Raw genomic sequence first — 21,962 nt, 5'->3', positions numbered from 1 at the left:
GTCACAGCTCCATGCTATTTATTTTATTTCTAATTTTATTTTATTTTTATTACATATTTTAAAAATAAAACAAAACAAAATAATATAAAAATAAAAATAAAAAGAATTAAAAATAAAAATAGTTAAATAATTAATATAATATAATATAAAAATACAATAAAATTGAAAAGAAAAATTGAAAAATTAAAAATTGAATAAAAATTACTAAATGTAATTTAGGTTACTAAATGTTTAAATCGATTTGGCAATCTATCAGGTTTAACGATAAACATAGAAAAAACGGCTATTATGACAATGAATTTAAATGGTAATGAAAGAAAAAATCTCCAGGATATCTCAAAATTTAAAATTGTTGACAAAGTTAAATATCTAGGAGTTTGGCTTTCTACAAAAAACACAGATTTGTTTAAAAATAATTATAATAAGACCTGGCAAAAAATTAAACAAGATTTAGTACGGTGGGAGGGAGTTGGTTTGTCATGGTTGGGGAAGGTGGCTGTGGTTAAGATGATGATTCTCCCTAGAATGCTTTTTTTATTTCAAACCTTACCAATCTTGATAAATGATACCCCTTTTAATACATGGAATAAAGACATAAGCAAATTTTTGTGGGGCGGGAAAAAACGCGAGTTCGTTTTAGGTATATGCATGATGAAACTAAACGAGGTGGCTTGGGCCTCCCTAATTTAAAGCTTTATTTTTATGCCAGCTGTTTTGATTGGTTAATTCCTTGGTTTAATTTAAGAGATAGAGATTTGTTGAACTTAGAAATGGCAGGAAATATTTTCGGCTCTCATGCTTATTTATTTTATGAAAAGACGAAAATTAATCAAGCTTTTGTTTCGCACCTGATTAGAAGGGTTTTATTGAGAATATGGCAAAAATTCAAACGTGTGATATATCCGAAGATCCCGATATGGGCTTCCATAAATGAAGCGTTCCATCGTAATGATGAAATAATTTGTAATCGGTGGGTCACCTATAAAGATATTTTAATGTTTGATTCAATAACAAATCAGCCATCTATGAAATCTATAGAACAATTAACGAAGGAAGGCTACGTAATGAATTGGTTCTTGCACAGGCAATTGAAAGAAAGGTTTATAATGGACCTTAAACACATTGGTATATGCTATGAACAATCTGATTTTGATAAAATTATCTTTGGGAAAAACTTAGGGAGGATTTCAAAATTGTATAAGTACTTATTAAATCTTGAGATGAAGGAGGATTTAATTAAACCGGTCATGATAAAATGGGCTCAAGACCTTGGAGAGAGCTCACTATTAGAACAATGGGAAAAAAATTGGGCCATTAGACTGAAATACACAGCTTGTGCTGCGATTAAGGAAAACTATATGAAAATGCAGTATAGATGGCATCTGACTCCTTTAAAACTTTCCAAGATATATAAAAACCAGAATCCACTTTGTTGGAGATGTAACAAAGTTAACGGCTCTTACATTCATATGTGGTGGTCCTGTGCCCACGCTAAAGAATATTGGAAAATGATTCACCAAAAGGTGCAACTTATATTACAGCAGACATTCTCTCTTGACCCAAAAATGTATCTTTTAAATATGATTTCGGATGAGAAGTTAGAAAGTCAATTTGGTAAATTGCTGTTTTATATAATTTCAGCAGCCAGAACTGTGTTCGCTTTGCATTGGAAAGCGACCCAGCATCCTTCGTCGAATGATTGGGCCATGAAGATGTTGGATTATATGCAAATGGACAAATTAACTTGTTGTGTCAGAAACATGGACTGGAATAAGGAAAAAAACCTTGGGAACCATTTATTCATTTCATGAAAAAAGAGGACTTACCCTTAAATTTTATCTGGTAATGAACATTCTATAGTTTCATTGTAGTTTTACTGTATTAATTTAGATCAGGGTATGTACATATGGAACAGAGTCAAGTACTTAAGAAATTGAAACAATGTTTATTTGTATTCTTGTTTTTTTGTTGTTTTTTTTCTTTTCTTGTTTTGGTAATAATATTAATCATGTGAGAAATGAGAAATGTGAATACGAAAAAGATGTAATAGGTTTTCTGTAGCATCTCATTCGCTTGTCCCCTCTCCTCAGAGGAAGTCTGGTTTACAGTTTGAGTAGTTTAGAAATATCTGTGGTGACAAAATATCCTATTGTGTATTTTGTATTTATCAATACTGTTGTGTTTGTTTTTTAAAATACATTTAATAAAGATTATAAATAAAAAAAATTGAATAAAAATGAAAATATAAAACAAAACAAAAATAAAACAATATAATGTAAATATAAAATATAAAATAATAATATAAAATAAAGATAATGTAAAAATTAACAAATTAAATTAAAATAAAATGTGACATAAAATAAAATAATTGAAAAGTAAAATAAAATAAAAAAACAAAATAAAAATAAAATAATAATAAATGAATGAATAAATAATAAAATAGAATATGATAGAAAATAGAAAATAAAATAAAGAATAAATTTAAAAAGTAACTAAAATAAAAATTAAAGATTAAGTTTAAATAAAGAAGAAAAAAAATGAAAAAATAATATATAAATAAAAATAAAATTAAAAAATAAAATTAAATAAAACATGACATAAAAAAATAAAGTATAATGTTAAGTAAAACATTAGATAAAATAAAAATAAAATAGATTTTTTAAAAAAATTAATTAAATAAAAATAAAATCACATCAAATATGAAATGGCTAAATAAAAAAACAACAAAACAAAACAAAATGGCTGATAAACCACCGGCCTGAGAGGAAGGAGACTGCCCTCCATAACTGCCATCCGCCGATCTGAGAGGGAATTCATCAGGCAGGCCCAGCTCCATCAGGGCCAGCCTGAGAGGAAGGAGACTGCCCTCCATAACTGCCATCCGCCGATCTGAGAGGGAATTCATCAGGCAGGCCCAGCTCCATCAGGGCCAGCCTGAGAGGAAGGAGACTGCCCTCCATAACTGCCATCCGCCGGCCTGAGAGGGAGTTCGCCAGGCAGGCCCAGCTCCATCAGGGCCAGCCTGAGAGGAAGGAGACTGCCCTCCATAACTGCCATCCGCCGGCCTGAGAGGGAGTTCATCAGGCAGGCCCAGCTCCATCAGGGCCAGCCTGAGAGGAAGGAGACTGCCCTCCATAACTGCCATCCGCCGGCCTGAGAGGGAGTTCGCCAGGCAGGTCCAGCTCCATCAGGGCCAGCCTGAGAGGAAGGAGACTCTGCCCTCCATAACTGCCATCCGCCGACCTGAGAGGGAGTTCATCAGGCAGGCCCAGCTCCATCAGGGCCAGCCTAAGAGGAATGAGACTGCCCTCCATAACTGTCATCTGCCGGCCTGAGAGGGAATTCTCCAGGCAGGTCCAGCTCCATCAGGGCCAGCCTGAGAGGAAGGAGACTCTGCCCTCCATAACTGCCATCTGCCGACCTGAGAGGGAGTTCATCAGGCAGGCCCAGCTCCATCAGGGCCAGCCTGAGAGGAAGGAGACTGCCCTCCATAACTATCATCTGCCGGCCTGAGAGGGAGTTCTCCAGGCAGGTCCAGCTCCATCAGGGCCAGCCTGAGAGGAAGGAGACTCTGCCCTCCATAAGTGCCATCCGCCGACCTGAGAGGGAGTTCATCAGGCAGGTCCAGCTCCATCAGGGCCAGCCTAAGAGGAATGAGACTGCCCTCCATAACTGTCATCTGCCGGCCTGAGAGGGAATTCTCCAGGCAGGTCCAGCTCCATCAGGGCCAGCCTGAGAGGAAGGAGACTCTGCCCTCCATAACTGCCATCTGCCGACCTGAGAGGGAGTTCATCAGGCAGGCCCACCTCCATCAGGGCCAGCCTGAGAGGAAGGAGACTGCCCTCCATAACTGTCATCTGCCGGCCTGAGAGGGAGTTCTCCAGGCAGGTCCAGCTCCATCAGGGCCAGCCTGAGAGGAAGGAGACTCTGCCCTCCATAACTGCCATCTGCCGACCTGAGAGGGAGTTCATCAGGCAGGCCCAGCTCCATCAGGGCCAGCCTAAGAGGAATGAGACTGCCCTCCATAACTGTCATCTGCCGGCCTGAGAGGGAGTTCTCCAGGCAGGTCCAGCTCCATCAGGGCCAGCCTGAGAGGAAGGAGACTCTGCCCTCCATAACTGCCATCTGCCGACCTGAGAGGGAGTTCATCAGGCAGGCCCAGCTCCATCAGGGCCAGCCTGAGAGGAAGGAGACTGCCCTCCATAACTGCCATCTGCCGGCCTGAGAGGGAGTTCTCCAGGCAGGTCCAGCTCCATCAGGGCCAGCCTGAGAGGAAGGAGACTCTGCCCTCCATAACTGCCATCCACCGGCCTGAGAGGAAGGAGACTCTGCCCTCCATAACTGCCATCCACCGACCTGAGAGGGAGTTCATCAGGCAGGTCCAGCTCCATCAGGGCCAGCCTAAGAGGAAGGAGACTGCCCTCCATAACTGCCATCCACCGGCCTGAGAGGAAGGAGACTCTGCCCTCCATAACTGCCATCCGCCGACCTGAGAGGGAGTTCATCAGGCAGGTCCAGCTCCATCAGGGCCAGCTTAAGAGGAAGGAGACTGCCCTCCATAACTGTCATCTGCCGGCCTGAGAGGGAGTTCTCCAGGCAGGTCCAGCTCCATCAGGGCCAGCCTGAGAGGAAGGAGACTCCGCCCTCCATAACTGCCATCTGCCGGCCTGAGAGGGAGTTGGCCAGGCAAGTCCAGTTCCATCAGGACTAGCCTGGAAGAAGGAAGAGCCCTCCCTCCAATCCATCTGCCTTGGTTCAGGCCTTAGAGGGAGAGAAGAACCACTGGACCTCATCCCCTTTCCCTCCATCATTCTCTTCTCCTTTTGTTTCGTGTCTTTTAGATTGTAAGCCTGAGGGCAGGGAACTGTCTGATCAAAAATAATATTGTAAGCCACCCTGAGAGCCATTAGGGCTGAAGGGCAGGGTATAAATACCTAAATAAATAAATATGAAATATTAAAGAAATAATAAAAACATAAAATTATATAGAAATTAAATAAGAATATGGAATTCTGGGAATTGTAGTTTGTAGCGGTGCTATTTTATTTTTATTTTATTTTAATTTATAAAATATAAAAAAAATGACATAAAATAATAATGAAACAAATATAATAAAAAATAAAAAGAGATAAATGTAAAATAAAAATAAAATAAAGTACGCTGTTAAATAAAATAATGGTTAAAAGAAAAATAAAACACAATAGAAAATAGAAAAGAAATAAAATAAAAAATAAAATAAAAATAATATAATGTAAAATTTAAATGAAATAAAATTAAATGAAAAATAAAATAATAATATAATATAAAAAATAAAAATGAAATAAAATGAAATAAAAAAATAAAAAAGAAATTAAAATAAAATACAAAAATACAATAACATAAAAATATATCCGCTAGAAACTGCAGTTTCCAGAATTCCAACGGCCTTGGTGACGTTGGCTGGGGCTTCTGGGAGTTGAAGTCCAAAAACACCTGGAGGGGAACCACTGAGAGGGAGGGTAGAGGCGGCATAAACAAGAAAAATAACATGGCCGATTTCATTGCCCTACACAAATATGGCGCCGCAGGGTTCGGAACAGACATGGGGGAAGGGCACTCTGCCCTGCTCAAAGATGGCGTCGCGGGGTTAGGGACAGAAATCTCACGAGGGGGCTCTCTGCCCTGAACAAAAATGGCGCCGCCGGTTAGGGATAGAAATCTCACGAGGGGAGGCTCTCTGCCCTTAACAAAGATGGCGCCGCAGGGTTTGGCGAAAAATCTCACGGGGGAGGGCGGTCTGCCCTGGACAAAGATGGTGTCGGGTGACACGTCAAAGGAGGCGGAGGAGGATGCGGCCTGTTCCGGCAGTGAGGCGAAAGGCTGTCGGGAGCCATGGCGTCGTCGGAGGCGGCGGCGGTGGCGGCGGCGCTGGAGGCTCTGAAGCGGGGCGGCCCGGGTGCGGCGGAGTCCCTGTTCGCGGCGCACACGACTGCAGAGCTGCGCGCGGTAGAGCAGCGCCTGCGGGGCGGCATCGAGGGGAAGCGGGAGGAGCTGCGGCAGATGGTGGGCGAGCGGTATCGGGACCTGATCGAGGCGGCGGACACCATCGCGGAGATGCGCCTCAGCGCACAGCGCCTCCTGGAGGCCGTCAGGGGACTGCAGCAGCAGCAGCAGCAGCAGCAGCGCCGCTCCGTAGGGAAGGCTGGGCCCAAGACCGCCACGCCGCCTCAGGAGGGGAAAGCGGCGCCTGAGGTCCGGTCCCTTTGGTCGTGCGTTTGGTGTGCTTTGCATGTTGGACTCCGGCTCTGGAGACCAGCCACGGAAACCCACCGGGTGGCCTTGGGCGAGTCACACTCTCTCAGCCTCAGAGGATGAGCAACAACAAAACCCGCCTCAGAAGAAACATGCCAAGAAAGCCCCAGCATAAGTTGCAAACAGCAACAACATTCCTCCTGCGTTATTATTCCACTTCGGCTGCTGTGGACTCCTGGGATTTGGGTTCAGGGAGGAGCTCTTAGGCCTCGCCGGACTACAAATCCCAGGGTTACACACAAGGAGGCCATAGTTAAAGCAGAATCATAGTGCCACTGCTGTGTTTTTGTTGTTTCATGTCTTACAGTGACCCAAAGATGAGTCTGTCCTGGGATTTTCTTTGGCAGGTTTCTTCAGAGGGTTTTTTTTTTGCCCTTGCCATTCTCTGAGGCTGAGACAGTGTGACTCACCCAAGGCCACCCAGTGGGTTTCAATGGCTGAGCAAGGGTTTGAATTCTGGGAGATGTAGAGTTTGTGCCCTCACACAACAGAAGGTCTCTACACTGAAGAGACAAAAAGAGACTAAATTGGAAACCTGTGAATGCTTTAACAATAGATAATAAGAATGGGTAGCTGGGTCTTCCTATTGGGTTAAGCTTTTGAAAGTGCTGTTACATTGTTAAAGGTGAGCTTGATGGGTGTTTTGATGGGGAGACTCCTAGGAATCCTATAGATTTCAGAAGCTTCCCCAAAGAAGAGTGTAATAAAGAAGAGGGGACTAATCTGTACTAAGAAATACAGTATTGATTTCTCTGCCAGGTTTATAAAATTTGCTGTAAGTAGCGGTTCTTGAACTATGGCCCAAAACACACTGTAGAAATAATCCAGTTTGAGACTTCTTTAACTGTTCTGGCTATGCTAGGGAATTCTGGGAACTGTAGTTTATTGTGGCATCAGAACTCTCAGAGAGGCGGCTAAATGTCTCACAGAACTACAGTTCCCAGAATTCACTAGCATTGAGCCAGGGCAGTTAAAGCCATCCCAAACTGGATTATTTCTGCAGTGTATTTTGCCCCTTAGTCAAGTAGTAAAGCCCCTCTGAGGTTCCTTCTCCTTCCCATTGATTTGTTAAGTTGGAGGAAGCTGAGATAAGGTTGATATGTTCGTATTTTTGCTCATACAGTACATGCATGGATAAATCAACAAATGTATGCTGAAAGCACTCAGTCTGAAATGCTATCAGATCACCATACGTACACCTTGCTTGACTGGACAGTAAGGTCTTCATGGGTGTCCATGTTTCTTCAGTCACAGGAGAAGTTCTATTGCTTGGCAGCACAGATCCAACTGCTGCTGCAGATTCCTGAGAAGATCTGGAGCGCTATGGAGTCCTCCCAGTACTTGCATGCCACGCAGTTGTACCTGCTGTGCTGCCACCTCCATGGCCTCCTGCAGTTGGATTCTTCCAGCACCCGCTACAGCCCCATTTTGGTACGTTTCCCTATCCTTGCCCGACAAGTAGCAGCGGCTAGCCACTTCCGGTAAGTAGCCCACCACTTTTTCTCTTCTCTTTCACTTTGCTTGTTGTTCGCTTTATTGTTGTGCTATCTCTTCAATACATCTTCCTGTTGTAGGAACTCAGATTCCTACAACATGCATCTCAAGTATGGAAAGTATCCCTCCCCGCCTCTTCCAAAACCACCCCCCTTCAAAAAAACAACTCAGGTCTATTTGGGCAACATCAAGCATAGACCAGGGTATCTAGCTTGGAATCTGATAAGTTCTCACCTTTCCCATTTCTGTCCTTCAGAATTGTGAAGCATTTCTGATAAGCAGTGTATGTTATGCTAAATCTTGAAAAAACAGCAGTGGACTATAGGTGTATTAAGGGCGGGAACACCTCTGCATATACTTGCGTATTTGGCCTGAGTTTGCTCAAGTAATTTAAACCTCCTAACTTGGTGGTCAAATTAGATCCTTTGCTATTTTGCATACAAAGAAGCCGAGAACATTTAGAAAGTTAAACAAAGCATTTCAGACTTTTTCCCCACTGAGCTGGCAATAAATAAAAAAAAAATCAAAAGATGTGATGTATTTCATCCTGTATTTTGCTTTCTTTATAGAAAACTGAGAAAACCCTGCTGGTAGTTGATTAGACATCTTAGAGGTGTCAAGCCTTGAGGTTTCAACAGGAGGAAGAATATGGGCCCAATGGTTACTGCATGTGCATTTCTCAGTGGTGGCAAACCCAGCTCAGAAACTGTTTTGCCCCACTCAGACTTTCTGCAGTAGTGCTTCTTTTCCATACTAAATAGGAGAGATAACTTGCTCTGCTGCAGAGATTGACTATAGCTTTATGTTCAAAGTCCCAGTTTCTCAGGGCACATTAATACAAGCAATTGTGGTACTTCACAATTGTATTTCAGAGGGTCTTTTCCTCTGCTTGTTCTTAATGTGCCTTGTGACTAGGAGAGTGCTGCAGACATCATTCCCCAGTGCCCTGATCTGTAGCACCTCTGAAGCACAGTGGTTGGGTTGCTGAGGCAGATTTTGGGGGGTGGTGTTGTCAGATATGTAGGACTAGTTTTTCTTTTCAGTGGTTCTGAGTGCTTCTCTTTTCCCTTTTATCTCTGAATCTTGCTTTGAAGTTTAAAATCCTTTGTTATCCAATGTACAGCTCTTGACAACATCTTATATATTCCCAACTAGGTCAACTATTCTACAGGAGAGCAAGTCACTGCTGAAATCCCAGACTGTTTCGGACCAAGGAGTAGCAGAGGCCTTGTGCTCAGCCATGTTTCTTGAGGACAGTTCTCCACGCCAGGCTCTTGCAGATTTCCTGCTGGCTAGGAAGTCTGCTATCCAGCAGCTTCTGAATCAGCCTCACCACGGTCAGTGCAATTACATAGTGCAGACACTCTTTCTCCTTCTCCAAGCCACTGAAACTAAACAAATCTTGATCAGGCTCACTTCACACCCATTAAACACTGGCAACCAGGGAGGTCACTGACAGCTTGGTTTAAGCTGCTGTGGTGATGAATCTGTTTCACAGGCATATTAATGTACACATTTCTGATTCTAAAGTGAGGTGTTTTCATTTACAGCAGACAGGAATAGTAATGGAGTGGCTTGAACAGAGATATAGGATAGTGCGTCATATGAAATGATGTTGTAGGTACGTTTTTCTCAGTGCATTTTTTTAATGATGGGACTTGTGGCCCATGGTTGGAGCCTTCCCAGTTCCTCACTATGGCTGCCAGTGAATGGTGGGTCCCTTTCTGAACCTTTCAGTTTAGTGGGAAAATAAATATATGAATTACAAGGGCTCTCATATTGAGAACCAGTGTGGTATAGTGGTTTGAATTTTGGGCTCTGTGAGACCAGGGTTTGAATCTCAGCTTAGCCATGGAAATCCACTGGGTGACTTTAAGAAATCCCACTCTCTTAGCCTTAGAGGAAGACAAACACAAACCTCTTTTCAACGTATCTTGACAAAGAAATCCCATGATAGGTTTGCCTTATGGTGGTCATAAATCAGAAATAACTTAAAGACACAGTCATGCTCTCTCTCTCTCTCTCTCTCTCTCTCTCTCACACACACACACACACACACACACATCTATCATGAACATACTGCTCCGATCCTTCAAAGTTCTTAGTTCTGAAATGAGAATGTGTGTATGGCTACTATTTGTTATTAGCTAACCTTTTTTTAAAAACAAACCCACAGATGCTGGTATTAAAGCACAAGTCTGCTCCTTGGTGGATCTCTTAGCAACAACCTTGTATCAAGCTCATGCCCTCTTCTATACGCTGCCAGACGGAACACCCTCAGACCCATCTCTTCCCTGTGGTTTGCTGTTTTCAACACTGGAGACTTTGACAAGCCAGCACCCAACAGGTGAATAATAGGGCCAGAGATAGCTTTGCCTATGTGCTTGGAGCTTAATTTGATCCTTAGTGACCTCATCTCTGTTCTTTCCTCACAATTCTTCTAGGTAAAGGCGTCACAATTTTGAATGAGGAAAGCAAGTTGAGCAGCTCATTCAAATACTTGCCACCTTCCATTACAGAATTCCAGCCAACACTCAGAACTTTGGCACATCCCATTAGCCAGGATTACCTAAAAGACACACTTCAGAAATGGATCAATGTGTGAGTCTGTAAAGAATGTACCCTGCTGGAAGTATTTGCCATTGTGCCCCAGATGAAAAACACACTGTGTGGTGTTGTATTTTTGATTATGTGGAAATGATTGTGGTTGGCATTGATCAGCTCCTGGGTTCTGCAGATTGAACAAATTATGGAAGAGATGCAGGACTGCAAATGCAGAAGCATGAAGAGGTGCACAAGCATACTTTCTAGCACCCTGACATGGAATCTGGACCTGTATTGGTCACACCATAAATGATGTTTTCAGCAATTTAGGGATTGACCAATATTGTGGTTCTGGCCCAGCTGATAGTCTTAATTTTGTGTCCTAGGCCTGTTACAGACAGGCCAAAATAAAGCTGCTTCGAGTCACTTTGGTGGTATGGTATTTCAATGATGCATGCATCCTAAGAGTCCAAAAGCTGCACAAAAGCCACACTCCAGTTCTAAGGACTGGAGTGCAGCTTTGGTGCGGCTTTTGGACTCTTAGGACGCATGCATCATTGAAATACCATATCTCCAAAGTGACTCGAAGCAGCTTTATTTTGGCCTGTCTGTAACAGGCCCTAGTTTTCTCTAGCTTCAAGATAGAAAAAGAAAAAACTCAAACAGATTTTTAGTTTCTTTCTACATTTATACTGTTTTTCATCACACACCCCACACGTCTTTTTCAAAAAAGAAAAAAAATGAAGTAAACAATCTGAGATATGCAACATGAAAATAATAGAAGGAGGCATGAAGTTATACTGCCATGGTTTATGCTTGCTTAAATCAAGTACTAACTACTGGATGTAAACACCAGTAAAGGCCTGGACACATATGTGAGTGTGGAAGAGACATCAAAACATCAACAGTGCTGGTGGTGTTTGGTGTTCAGGATGAGGGCCATTTCAAAGGGTGACTTTTCTGATTGCTGCCATACATAAACTCTCCATACACAACCAATAAGTTCACTTTATCTGATCAAAGTGTTCTAACAAGACTCCTAAGAGAGAAACTTCTCCTTCTGGTATCCTGATCCAAAGCTATTCAAGCCTTATAAACCACAAAGGCTATCTAGTCCAACCCCTTACCATGCAGGAGTACACAGTCAAAATACTCCTGAGGGATTATTTATGAACTCTATTTGATTGTAATGTTTATGTTTTTTGTTTGATTGCTACCTTATTTATATTATTTATTCTTTTTGTTTTGTATTGGTCAGGGGATAAGGAAGGGGTTAATTTGTATCTTATTGTAGTTTTTTGTATTGTATCTTTTTTTACTGTTGTTAGCCGCCCAGATTTCCCCTTGATCGGGTGGGATACAAATCTTATATTATATTATATTATATTGATGGCCATCTAGCCTGTTTTGAAACCTCCAAAGAAGGAGACTCCACCACTCTCCAAGGCAGTGTGTTCCACTGTCAAACTGCTCTTACTTACAGGTAGACCTTCCTGATATTTAGGTGGAATCGCTTTTCCTGTAGCTTGTTTAAAGCCAGTTGGCTTAGCAACTAATTGGTAGCTATTGCTGCTCCTTTAAGCAATGGTGTCACTGCTAAAGAACAGCCAGAAGAACAGGTTGGCCAGTGCAATTTGACACAGCTGCTGCTGCCAGACCAAGCCCGATGGCAGCTTCACACAAAACACATTGCAGTTGTCCATCTTTGAAGTTAGCAGTGCATGAGCCACTGGACCAAACCATGTAAAGCTTGTGACACTTTTAGGAACTGTTACTGGACTTCTAGTAACAAAGATGAATGAAAGGATATGCCAGCCAAATTGTAGAAGGATGCATCTGTCTACTCACTTGCCTGTGTTTCTTTCAGGTGCAATGAAGATATCAAATCTGGGATCACGAACTTGCTGGTGTATGTGAAAAGCCTTAAAGGCTTGGCTGGGATCCGTGATGCTGTATGGGAGCTACTCACTAGTGAGTCCATGAGTCAAAACTGGGAAACAGTATGCAACCGGCTCCTTGACAAGCCCATCTCTATTTGGAAAGATTTGTTACAGCAACTCTTCTTGGACAGATTACAGGTATGATATTGACTCATCTTGGCTAAATAGCTAGAAGTCCACCAGGTTCAGCCAAGTGTCTTGTACCAAGGAAATGACTCTTTCTGGATTTGAACAAGAGCTCTCTTTGTTTAAACCTGTATCAGAGTTGTTGGAGATGGACTGAGATATTATTTGGCTCTAAATAAGGATAATTGTGGTAGGAAAGAAATGTTGATTATAAGAGTGTTGTCATCTGGCCTTTATTATTAATAGCAAAATATCAAGGCAATCCCCATCAAAACCAGCTCCTGTTTTCTTGATTTCCCTGTTGCTTCCTCATACCTCCCTAACTCATTCTGGATGTGTTGTCTTTTGTAGTTGAATGTGCTTCCTTGCTTACTTTCCAGCCGCAGGAACCATCTTGGTTACAAATTCTGTTCTAGAGACATTTGAGGCTAGTATACTTTCCAGCATATACTGATCATCCATGAATTCTTTGGGCATCCATTCTGAGTGGACCCACGGCAAGTACATTGATAGGTTATACATAATGGGCAGAAATACAAAGAAGTTACCAGTCCTGTAAATCCATGCATTTCCTATCCTTCCATAAACAATTCTTGTGGTTCTGCTTGGTATAATTGGATTGATATGTCATCTTTTGGTTCTGTGTCATGATCTTTTCTTCTCTCTTTTCTTTTCCAGACACTGACAAAGGAAGGATTTGATGACATCTCCAGCAGCTCCAGAGAGCTTCTTGTTTTGGCTGTACAGGAACTTGAAGCTAAGTTTGACATGTCTGCCCACAACAAGCACATCCTCTTTGAACATAACATGGCTTCTTTCTTATGGTCAGAGAATCCTAATGATTTGCCACCTGATGCTGCTTGGATCAGTGTGGGAAACCGCAGTCACTTCACCAAGAGTGGGTTGTCCATGAAGGCTCAAGCCCACAGCCCTGGGGTCCAGAGCTTCTGCAGTGCTTTAGATTCTAAACTGAAGGCTAAATTAGATGACCTTCTCTCTTACTTGCCCACGGACTCCTTTTCATCTAAGGACACTCTGCATGTGCAGTCCAAGAACTCTGCCTTTGACAGATTTGCTGACGCAGGCACAGTGGAAGAATTGCTACGCAATCACTGTATCCGCTGTGTGGATAACTTGCTGGACTGTATTAGGGAAGAGCTGCATGATGCCCAGGATGTGCTACAGGGATGCCCAGATGCTTTGCGTAACCCCAAAATTAACACTGTTCTTTTCATGGCACGGCTCTGTCGGTCATTGGGGGAGTTATGCCCACACTTGAAGCAGTGCATTCTGGGAAAATCAGGCTGCCCAGAAAATGTGACAAGAGAACCCTGGCCTCTGAAAAAGGTGGGGAAAGGGAAGATTCAGGAAGTGAACCCTATCAGGGCTAAATGGCAAGAACTAAAGGAACGGCTGCAGCAGAGTAGTTTGGCTGCCTATCTGATTTGGAACTCCGCCACTGCTAAAGTGAGTCTCCTTTGGGGGGAGTGGGTAAGGAGATACCCCTTTTATGTTGTGATTTGCTTTGACCATCTGAGTCATTAAATTGGTTGTCTCCATTCTATCAGTAAAAACAATGGGAGTTATTTTGCTTCTGGGTATCCTGTTGCTATATACTTGAAATCTGCAACAGATCATAGACGATACAAAAAAGTGGGAGGGGGTGGGTTTGGTTTTTTGTGACATAAGGTCTTATATACCAGCAGAGCATCATAAAAAGTCGAAGGCTTTCATGGCCAGCATCCATAGTTTTTTGTGGGTTTTTCGGGCTATGTGGCCATGTTCTAGCAGAGTTTCTGACGTTTTGCCAGCATCTGTGGCTGGCATCTTCAGAGAAACGTCAGAAAGAAACTCTGCTAGAACATGGCCACATAGCCCGAAAAACCCACAAAAAACCATCATAAAAAGCTTTGTCTTTTCCATTTGTCATCAACGGGGCATTTTGCTGAAATGCCAGAGCCAGCAGCATTGGCCAGAGCTGAAGTGAAGCTGACCGTACCTAATTCTTCCATACTTTTATGCATTTGCCTCCTGACATGTTGAAGCCAAAGAGGTTGCACTAACAAGGGTGCAATAATTTAGTAATAAAATAAAATAATAAAGTTTAAAATTAAGTTGTTTGAAATTGTTAGGCCATGATGTCTATACAACAAATTGTAATTCTGAGAAATTTCAACTTTGAAAAACTTCATGTTGATTATACATCTGCTTAAGAACTTTATAGGCCTACATAACAGATCTGATTCTGACTTTGTCATGCTACTGTTTGTGTTTAGGTCCTGGTCCAGAGTTTCACACAGTCACTGCTAAAAGATGAAGCTCGGTCCATTCTGGCAACTGCCACCAACTGGGAGGAGATAGAAATAGAGGAAGAGACTGAAACTGGAAGCAGTGTAAAGTCCAAGATAAGGCTACCTGTCCAGGTGAGATAGAAAAGCAGAAATACTATATGGAGGATCAAGCAAAAGAGTTCAGTGTTGTGTACAACAGTTATTCTGAACAATATTTTTACTTTACAAATAGGAAAGCAGAAACTGAAACCAAAATAGACAAGTAGCTGAGCAGCATTGCTGAGCCTTGGACCCAAATTTCTCCACTGCCTTCCCCATGGGGAATGCAGAATCTCACAAAATGCACAGTACAGCTTGATAGCCTTTTGGACTCCCCTACCCCAATCATATTTCCAGTGAGGAAGGAAGACAGCTGATAAGAGTCCAGTGCCTGGTTCAACTGGACAGGAAGTACATATGTACCAATGTGTGTGTCATTTTTCCCACCTCTTTCCAAAGTATGTTTTTCTTGTCTCTGTTAAAATAGTTTTTGAACTGATATTTATACAAATTAATATGTCTAATAAATTTAGTACTAAGTTGTGTTGTTATAACTTAGAAGTGTGTATATTTTGACTGCAGAATCACTTGCATGTAGAAATTAACATTGGCTCTTTTATCAGTTATGAAGGCTTAGAGTTGCACATTCATAGCTAATTTGTATTTATGATTCTTGTGCATTCAGTAATGTAGGAAATAAGTAGGGATTGTCAAAGTCCCCCAATCCTGGCTTGCTGGGCAGCAACCACTACAGGCAGCTTCTGTCAAACAGGATAATGCAGACTGATGTTTTCACACACACCCATGTGAGCAATCTAGTGTGAGTCTGAAGCAGGTGCTGTAATCCTGTATCAGCTTTTATTTAATGTAACTTTACATAGAAACTCTTTTAGTGAACCTCTTAGTGAATTATGAAGATGTGTATTGGGACACCAACAAGATTGCCCATTGTTTACCAGTGTGCAATGCACATCAGTGCTAATACAGATTGTGATCAATGCGCATTGGGCAATTTGCCTTCTCTGATAGGTAGTAATGTGACAGAGCCCCTTACTTGGTGCAGGTATTACAAAACCAATCAATCCTAATTTCTGTACTGTATATGTAAATCCACCTATGAAGACGTAAATTCCATATGGGATTCTGGCCAGGATCCTTGTCGCAATTCCTCTTCACCCTAGAGATGAGGTGCAGGTGAGAGGTGCCTTTCTCCTGTGCCTCATCAGTGTGTTACATCCCATCAAAAGGAGAACAGACCCATCGCTCACAGCAGCCACTTCCTGGGAAGTCAGGATTGGAGAGATCTGTGGGGGACAGGTTAATTAAATAAGTAGTGCATGTAGAATTCCAGCTATTATTTATTACATATCTGTGTATAGTTTGTGGACATTGTCACTTCCACATGAATTTCATTTGCTGACTTAAAATCTCTCTCCTTAAAAAGAAAAATAATGTTTCCACTGTTGCACTCTGGCATTCTTCACAGCCATCATGGTGTGTACAGTCCCTCCTCTTCAGCTTGTGTCAAGAAGTCAATCGAGTTGGAGGCCACACTCTTCCCAAAGTCACCTTGCAAGAATTGCTGAAGACTTGTATGACTGAAGTATTAGCTGGCTATGAAAAACTCTCAGAAGGGAAACAAGAAAAGGTGTGTATGTGGTTGGAATGGATTACTACACATTGTTGGATGAGATTATTTTTGAAATTCCAGCTCTAAAACCATGTTTGAAAAACAGAAAATTAAAAATGTAAAAGTTACAGAGAACAAAACTTTGATAGGACTCTGCTTTACTAGCCTTTACCAGGCCTGCAGCATAAGCCTATTCCTTCTCCATTGTCGCCAGAACTTGAATGAATGCAGCCCTGCTCTCAAGTACGAGCTGTGCCTGGATCTGCTAGGCTTTTCTTGTGAACTAGGACTGACAATACCTCCTTGCACAACATCAAAGTGTATATGCCAGTGTAATCTAGGATTACACTGGCAGGATCTTGGCATGTATGTTGTGATTCTTAAGGGGATATGTATATATTGAACAGCTGTTTATTGGTGTGGTTGCCATGCTGGTTCCAGCTGTTAATCCCATGTAGAGTAGTCCCACTGAATCAGTGAAATTTAACTCATTGGGGCCAGTAGTAGGATTTACATCATTGAAAAAAGGTACACTTGATGAGCTTCACAACTTATTGAAACATACATTAGCTAAATAAAATCTCCATGACACATTAGGATGCATCCAGATGATAATCTTAGTATTGAACCACAAGATCCTGGTCAAGGATGGGCAATTTGTGGTCCTTGGTGATGCTGGTCTACAGCCCTTGTCATCTCTTGTTAATTCTTATGCTGGCAAGGGTTGATAGGGATTGCACACAAACATCTGGAAAGACACAGGTTGTCCACCCATGATTCAGATTAAAGGGATTGTTGATTAAATTTTTTCTTTTAAAAATGTGTGGCAAACCACTTTCCAGACCTTTTCCTTCCATTACCTCTGCAGAAAGAAGGGAAGTTACCCATCACTCAGAATAGAGCTTTGCAACTCCTATACGATCTTCGTTATCTGAATATAGTCTTGACAGCCAAGAGTGAAGATATCAAAAGCAGCAGAAGCAAACAGGATTCCAGGTACAGTGTTGGATTTAAACTGTAGAATATTTTTGCAAGCTTCCAAATGGTATCCTTTGGTATCCAGTCCTCCTGTCCTTTCTCATGTCATCACACACTATGTTCTGTGTATGACTAGAAATAACTTCAAGCATTTGGCTATCTAGCAGTTCAGATTGTTTACTCTATCCTGTGCATACCTGGCTGTTGGTGATTTAATCTTTTTAGCCAGCCCTGACTGCAGTCACAGATGTGTAGTAAAAGTCAATGGAGCTGTAGGGTTAAGTATGCTAAAGCATGGCAAAGTGAATACTGTGTATGTAGTTTTGCACTACATGGAATTTTGATACAGCTCTTACCTTCATGGTGGGCAGTTTGAACAGGGATATAAGGAGGCAACTCTTGATTTAAAAAATGTCTCTTCCCCACCTCACCCCATTCTCTGTTGCCCTATTTGGCAAGATGAGCGGATGTTGCTAGTTAAACCTGGGAGAGGCCTTGTTTTGCAGCAAATGATGAGTAGCAAGATATCTCCATGTATAGATGTCATGCATAGAAATCTATAAACAATTCACTCACTATGAAGTGGGAGCTTTTTCACAGAAATTCTTCTAACTTATGATGTTATCCACATATATAAGTAAAATAGCTGCAAATTCAAAAGTGAAGGTAGTCCCTTGACAAAACTGTTTAGTCGTAGCTGACTGTACGGGGTGGTACTCATCTCTGTTACTAAGCCTGAAGAGCCAGCGTTGTTTGAAGACTACGACTACTCCAGTGATAATGTGGCCAGCATGATTGCACCGAATGCTGTTACCTTCCCATCGAAGTGGTACCCATTAATCTACTTGCTTTCAAACTGCTAGGTTGGCAGAAGCTGGGACTAGTGACGGGAGCTCACCCCATCATGCAGCACTAAGGCTTTGAACAACCTAACTTCCAATCTTCCAATTGTCAGATTTGGCATTTTAACCACTAAGCCACCACATCCCTCAAAATAGCAATACCACTTGTATTTATTCGTATGTACTTCAGTGTCATGCCAGTGGCCCTAGAAAATGGAAGCCACAGTAAATTCAACAGAAAGTTACATCAAGACACCTTGGTGAGAACAGGGAACTATTAGAATACATCTAAAACAATTTAATGACTAGATTAGAAAGGCATCAATCCAACTGTAATTGGAGACTAGATTGTATTTAAAATCTTTATTGTATTGAGGAACTGTTCATTAACCAATTAGTTGAATTTAGAATTATTATTTCTTTAATCGTTCCATTTCACAGTAGTTAGAGACTGTTCAAATTCTTGCTGTTTGTTTTCACTTAAATCTGTTTAGGAATAATTTTTCCCTACTTCTTGTAGAATATAAATCTTATCCATGGGACTGATAGAATATTCAGTATTCAACAGCATATTTCTTCTGGGATGAACATTACAGACAAGAGTTTCTTTTCTCATTTCAGGATTGAGAGGCAGACAGACTTTCTGGAGAGTTATATAGATCCCTTTGACTTGGATGTCTTTACTCCACACTTAAATAGCAACCTTAATCGTCTTGTCCAGAGAACATCTGTAAGTTATCCCTTTGACAGAGAATCAAGTGTTGGTTACTGTAAATCAAACTGAATTTGCTCCAAGACCACTCCAAGGACAGAATGTTTTGTAGGATAGGATGCTTACTGAAAATGAGCAGTCATCATTGTGTGTGTATATATATAATGCCCATTGTTCCTAATTATGTAACTGGTGCCAATTTTAAAATGAATATAAGGGGAAAAAGGCAGGCAGGTATAAAGACAACGGTAGTGTACTTTTCAATTTCTCTAGTGTTTTGTAGAATTAGCATCTGCAATCCCACATCTTGAGACATAGCTCTACAATAATCTCCTATTACACCCTCACCCCCACACATACCTTTTCTCAGCTGCAGCCCCCTGAACCTGGCCATTTCCTAGTTGCTGGAGAGTAGAGGGGCAGTACCAGTTAACTGTCCCACTCTTACAGTTGAGTGTAGAGCAATGGCACTATCTGCAGAGATGTCCAGACGTCCTTGCAGATGCCTGTTGCTGTGCATCTCTATATAGGAAAGTAGTTTGTCTGCTGCTCCACCAACCAAGAAATAGCCAGATTTGAGGGGCAGCAGCTGAGAAAAGGTGGTTTGAGGGTGGGATTTTGATCACTTTGTGGTTTATGGAGAATTCCAACTTCTGCAACAACCAAAAAGGGAGTTGAAATGGCATAAGTTGGACCTTTGCTAGTATAATTCCTTGAGATGATGCCAGCCAATATTCCTCTCTGAAAGTTCATGGATCATACTGCAAGTGAGGAGGGGAGAAGCACTGGCTTTAATCAGCCCAGAAAGGTACCAGTAACAGAGCATCCTTGTGCTCATGTGTGCTTTCTGTACTGGTTTTGAATCTAAGACCCTATTTATAGTTGAGTGAACACTTTGGAATAAAATCTTCTGCCCTAAAAATAAGACAGCTGTCTTCTTCTGTGCTGTAGGTCCTGTTTGGCTTGTTGATGGGATCAGAGAATCAGTACAGCAGCCGAAGTAGTGCTTTAACTTCTCAAGAACTACATAACATCCTGCCTCTAGCATCTAGCCAGATCAGGTAAATGAATCAAGCTGTAACCAACAGAAAGTACTCCTCACTTAAGAAAAACAACTTACTACTCTTTTTTTTCTTACAAGGTTTGGACTGTTACCACTCAGTATGTCAAGCTCTCGCAAGACTAAATCAATTCTCAGAAACACTGAACATAAAGCTCAGGTTTGTTCCTTTGTTTTAGCTCATCTCTTCTTATTTTCACCTGTAAGATCTCAAGGAACATATTTATGGGAGTGCCAAGGAGGGAAAAATATTAAGAAACCATGATACCACATCCACTGAACACTGGGAATAGTATCCCCCCCCCCCCCCCCCAAGTTTTGGGTTTTTACATTATCTCCTTTGTCACAAGGTGAAGACTGGCCTATTCAGTATTAAATAATGTAGAATAGAAAAGGAATTACTGGCAACGTTTATATTATTAATACAGATATAAGCAGTTTTGTAATTAACTTTGGTTAATCTTAGAGTAGTAGTAAGGAATGTTTAAGAACTGCCTGTCTAACTCTATCTTGTACCCTTCATTCTAGTATGATGCTGACCAGTAACCCCTGAAGAACATTGTTGGGGTATTAAAAGCTTGTGTGAATTGAGTGGCTTCCTCCTCTTTTGTAGGCTGATCTTTTATGCTTGCATCAGTAGAAAGCTATTGCTCTGATACAGATAATTTCTGTAGGCCATAGAATTTGTCAAGGTACCCTCTTTTCTGATAAAGTGAACATGTTAGCAGTTGGCCATAACACTGGTGATGATTTTTCTTCTGTATTGCTATGGCACCCGTGCTCCCTGAAAAATGCTTAAAAACTGGGTAGACAAAGGGAGGTTTCTTTGGACATGTAAGCTTTGTTTGCATTTTCTCACACAATTATGCTAATATGCTACTTCCTCCTGTCTGTATTTCCAGAAAGCTCTTTGAAGGCCTCTTGTAAAAAGTATCTGTACATCAGCTTAAGTTAAATAGAGCAACAGCAGTCTTCTGTTTTATGGCTATACTGCTGTAGGCATATATTCTAAATCAGCTATATATCTTGTGTATATTTTTAGCATCTTCATTTTGAATTACAGCAAAACAGCAATAATGTAGTATTTTTTTACTGTTTATCTCAATGTTCATTGTGTATCAATACAGAGAAATCACATTCCTTTCTGGTTATTAAGATTTCTGCTTCCCAGTGATAGGAACAGAGCTGCCCAATATTGCTCTTACAAGCTGAGGGAAAGTTTTAGCATTTTTCCACTATAGATAAGAAAACTGACTTAGCTGCATGGCTTTAAAACCTACCAATTCTGTTAACTTTTGCTACCAGCCATTCCACTCTATTTACCTAGATACAGAATGGGCAGGGCTTTACTAGTTGTCAGCTTTGGAATGAAGAATGTAGGAAGTGGTTTGGATGTTCCTCTGTTTTCCAAAGCTCACTTGCATGCATGGAAAGACTTCAGGAAGTGTGATCTAGCACAGACCAATCATCTTTCTGTGTTCTCCATAGAGAAAAGGGAAAGGGAGGCATCTCTCACTTTGTGCAAATATTGATCAATGACATCTGTAAGAGTAGACTTCTCTGTTTGGCTTCTTCTAGGCAGTTACTAGAGAATTTGCCCTGAGTTGCCTGGCCTAGATTTTATTAGGAGAGGGATTAATTGACTTTCCTTTGTTATGTTAACAGACTTCAACTGCTGCCCTTACTAGAGGAGAAGAGACATTTCGCCCTGGTTCCCTATTCAGACAGCTTGCAGCAGAGGAAGAAGACACAGCAGCACCGTCTTTGTTTAAACTTGGCTGGCTTTCAAGCATGACTAAATGATGATTCAATAAAATATGAACTCTTGTATTCTTGGCATTGTAAGAACAAAAACCAAAACAAATCTTTCAGAGCTGACATTTCATACAAAGCTTAAATTTCATTACCCTTAAATATCTAGTAGTTATCACCAAATCTAAAGCTGTAGGAACAAAAGAGCAACCCAGTTCAGTACTTAAAGTACACTGGTACCCCGGGATACGAACGCGCCGCGA

The 21,962-nt window shown here is 41.5% G+C and overlaps 1 protein-coding gene across 3 annotated transcripts; it reads left to right on the top strand.

Annotated features, from left to right (window-relative positions):
* Positions 1 to 5,486: 5,486 nt before the first annotated feature.
* On the top strand, positions 5,487 to 21,799 carry COG1 (component of oligomeric golgi complex 1). 3 transcript variants are annotated; one of them, XM_089540265.1, is made up of 15 exons: positions 5,487 to 6,231; positions 7,540 to 7,772; positions 8,941 to 9,122; positions 9,962 to 10,132; positions 10,230 to 10,386; positions 12,197 to 12,407; positions 13,074 to 13,862; positions 14,672 to 14,818; positions 16,212 to 16,373; positions 17,224 to 17,351; positions 18,797 to 18,905; positions 19,839 to 19,948; positions 20,029 to 20,107; positions 20,476 to 20,514; positions 21,613 to 21,703. In XM_089540265.1, the coding sequence occupies exons 1-14, from the start codon at positions 5,872 to 5,874 to the stop codon at positions 20,491 to 20,493; spliced, it is 2,856 nt and encodes a 951-aa protein (XP_089396391.1). In that variant the 5' UTR covers positions 5,487 to 5,871; the 3' UTR covers positions 20,494 to 20,514; positions 21,613 to 21,703. The 3 variants fall into 3 exon arrangements, with proteins under 3 accessions (XP_089396391.1, XP_089396382.1, XP_089396400.1); XM_089540256.1 differs by lacking the exon at positions 20,476 to 20,514 and having other exon boundaries at positions 21,613 to 21,799; XM_089540274.1 differs by lacking the exons at positions 18,797 to 18,905; positions 19,839 to 19,948; positions 20,029 to 20,107; positions 20,476 to 20,514; positions 21,613 to 21,703 and adding an exon at positions 18,025 to 18,534 and having other exon boundaries at positions 17,224 to 17,400.
* Positions 21,800 to 21,962: the final 163 nt, after the last annotated feature.

The sequence above is a fragment of the Sceloporus occidentalis genome, unplaced genomic scaffold (assembly GCF_023333645.1).
Source record: "Sceloporus occidentalis isolate IW3139 unplaced genomic scaffold, rSceOcc1.0.p SCAF_1, whole genome shotgun sequence".
Taxonomy (NCBI): domain Eukaryota; kingdom Metazoa; phylum Chordata; class Lepidosauria; order Squamata; family Phrynosomatidae; genus Sceloporus; species Sceloporus occidentalis.
Note: the sequence above shows the minus strand (reverse complement) of the source record. Positions and strands in the feature narration are given on the sequence as shown.

Coding starts and splice junctions, on each gene's coding strand:
- COG1 (XM_089540256.1), top strand. CDS start 5,872: ATGGCGTCGTCGGAGGCGGCGGCGGTGGCGGCGGCGCTGGAGGCTCTG. Junction 14,819..16,211: donor AGATAAGGCTACCTGTCCAG/GTGAGATAGAAA, acceptor CATTCTTCACAG/CCATCATGGTGTGTACAGTC. Junction 17,352..18,796: donor AGAAGCAAACAGGATTCCAG/GTACAGTGTTGG, acceptor TTCTCATTTCAG/GATTGAGAGGCAGACAGACT.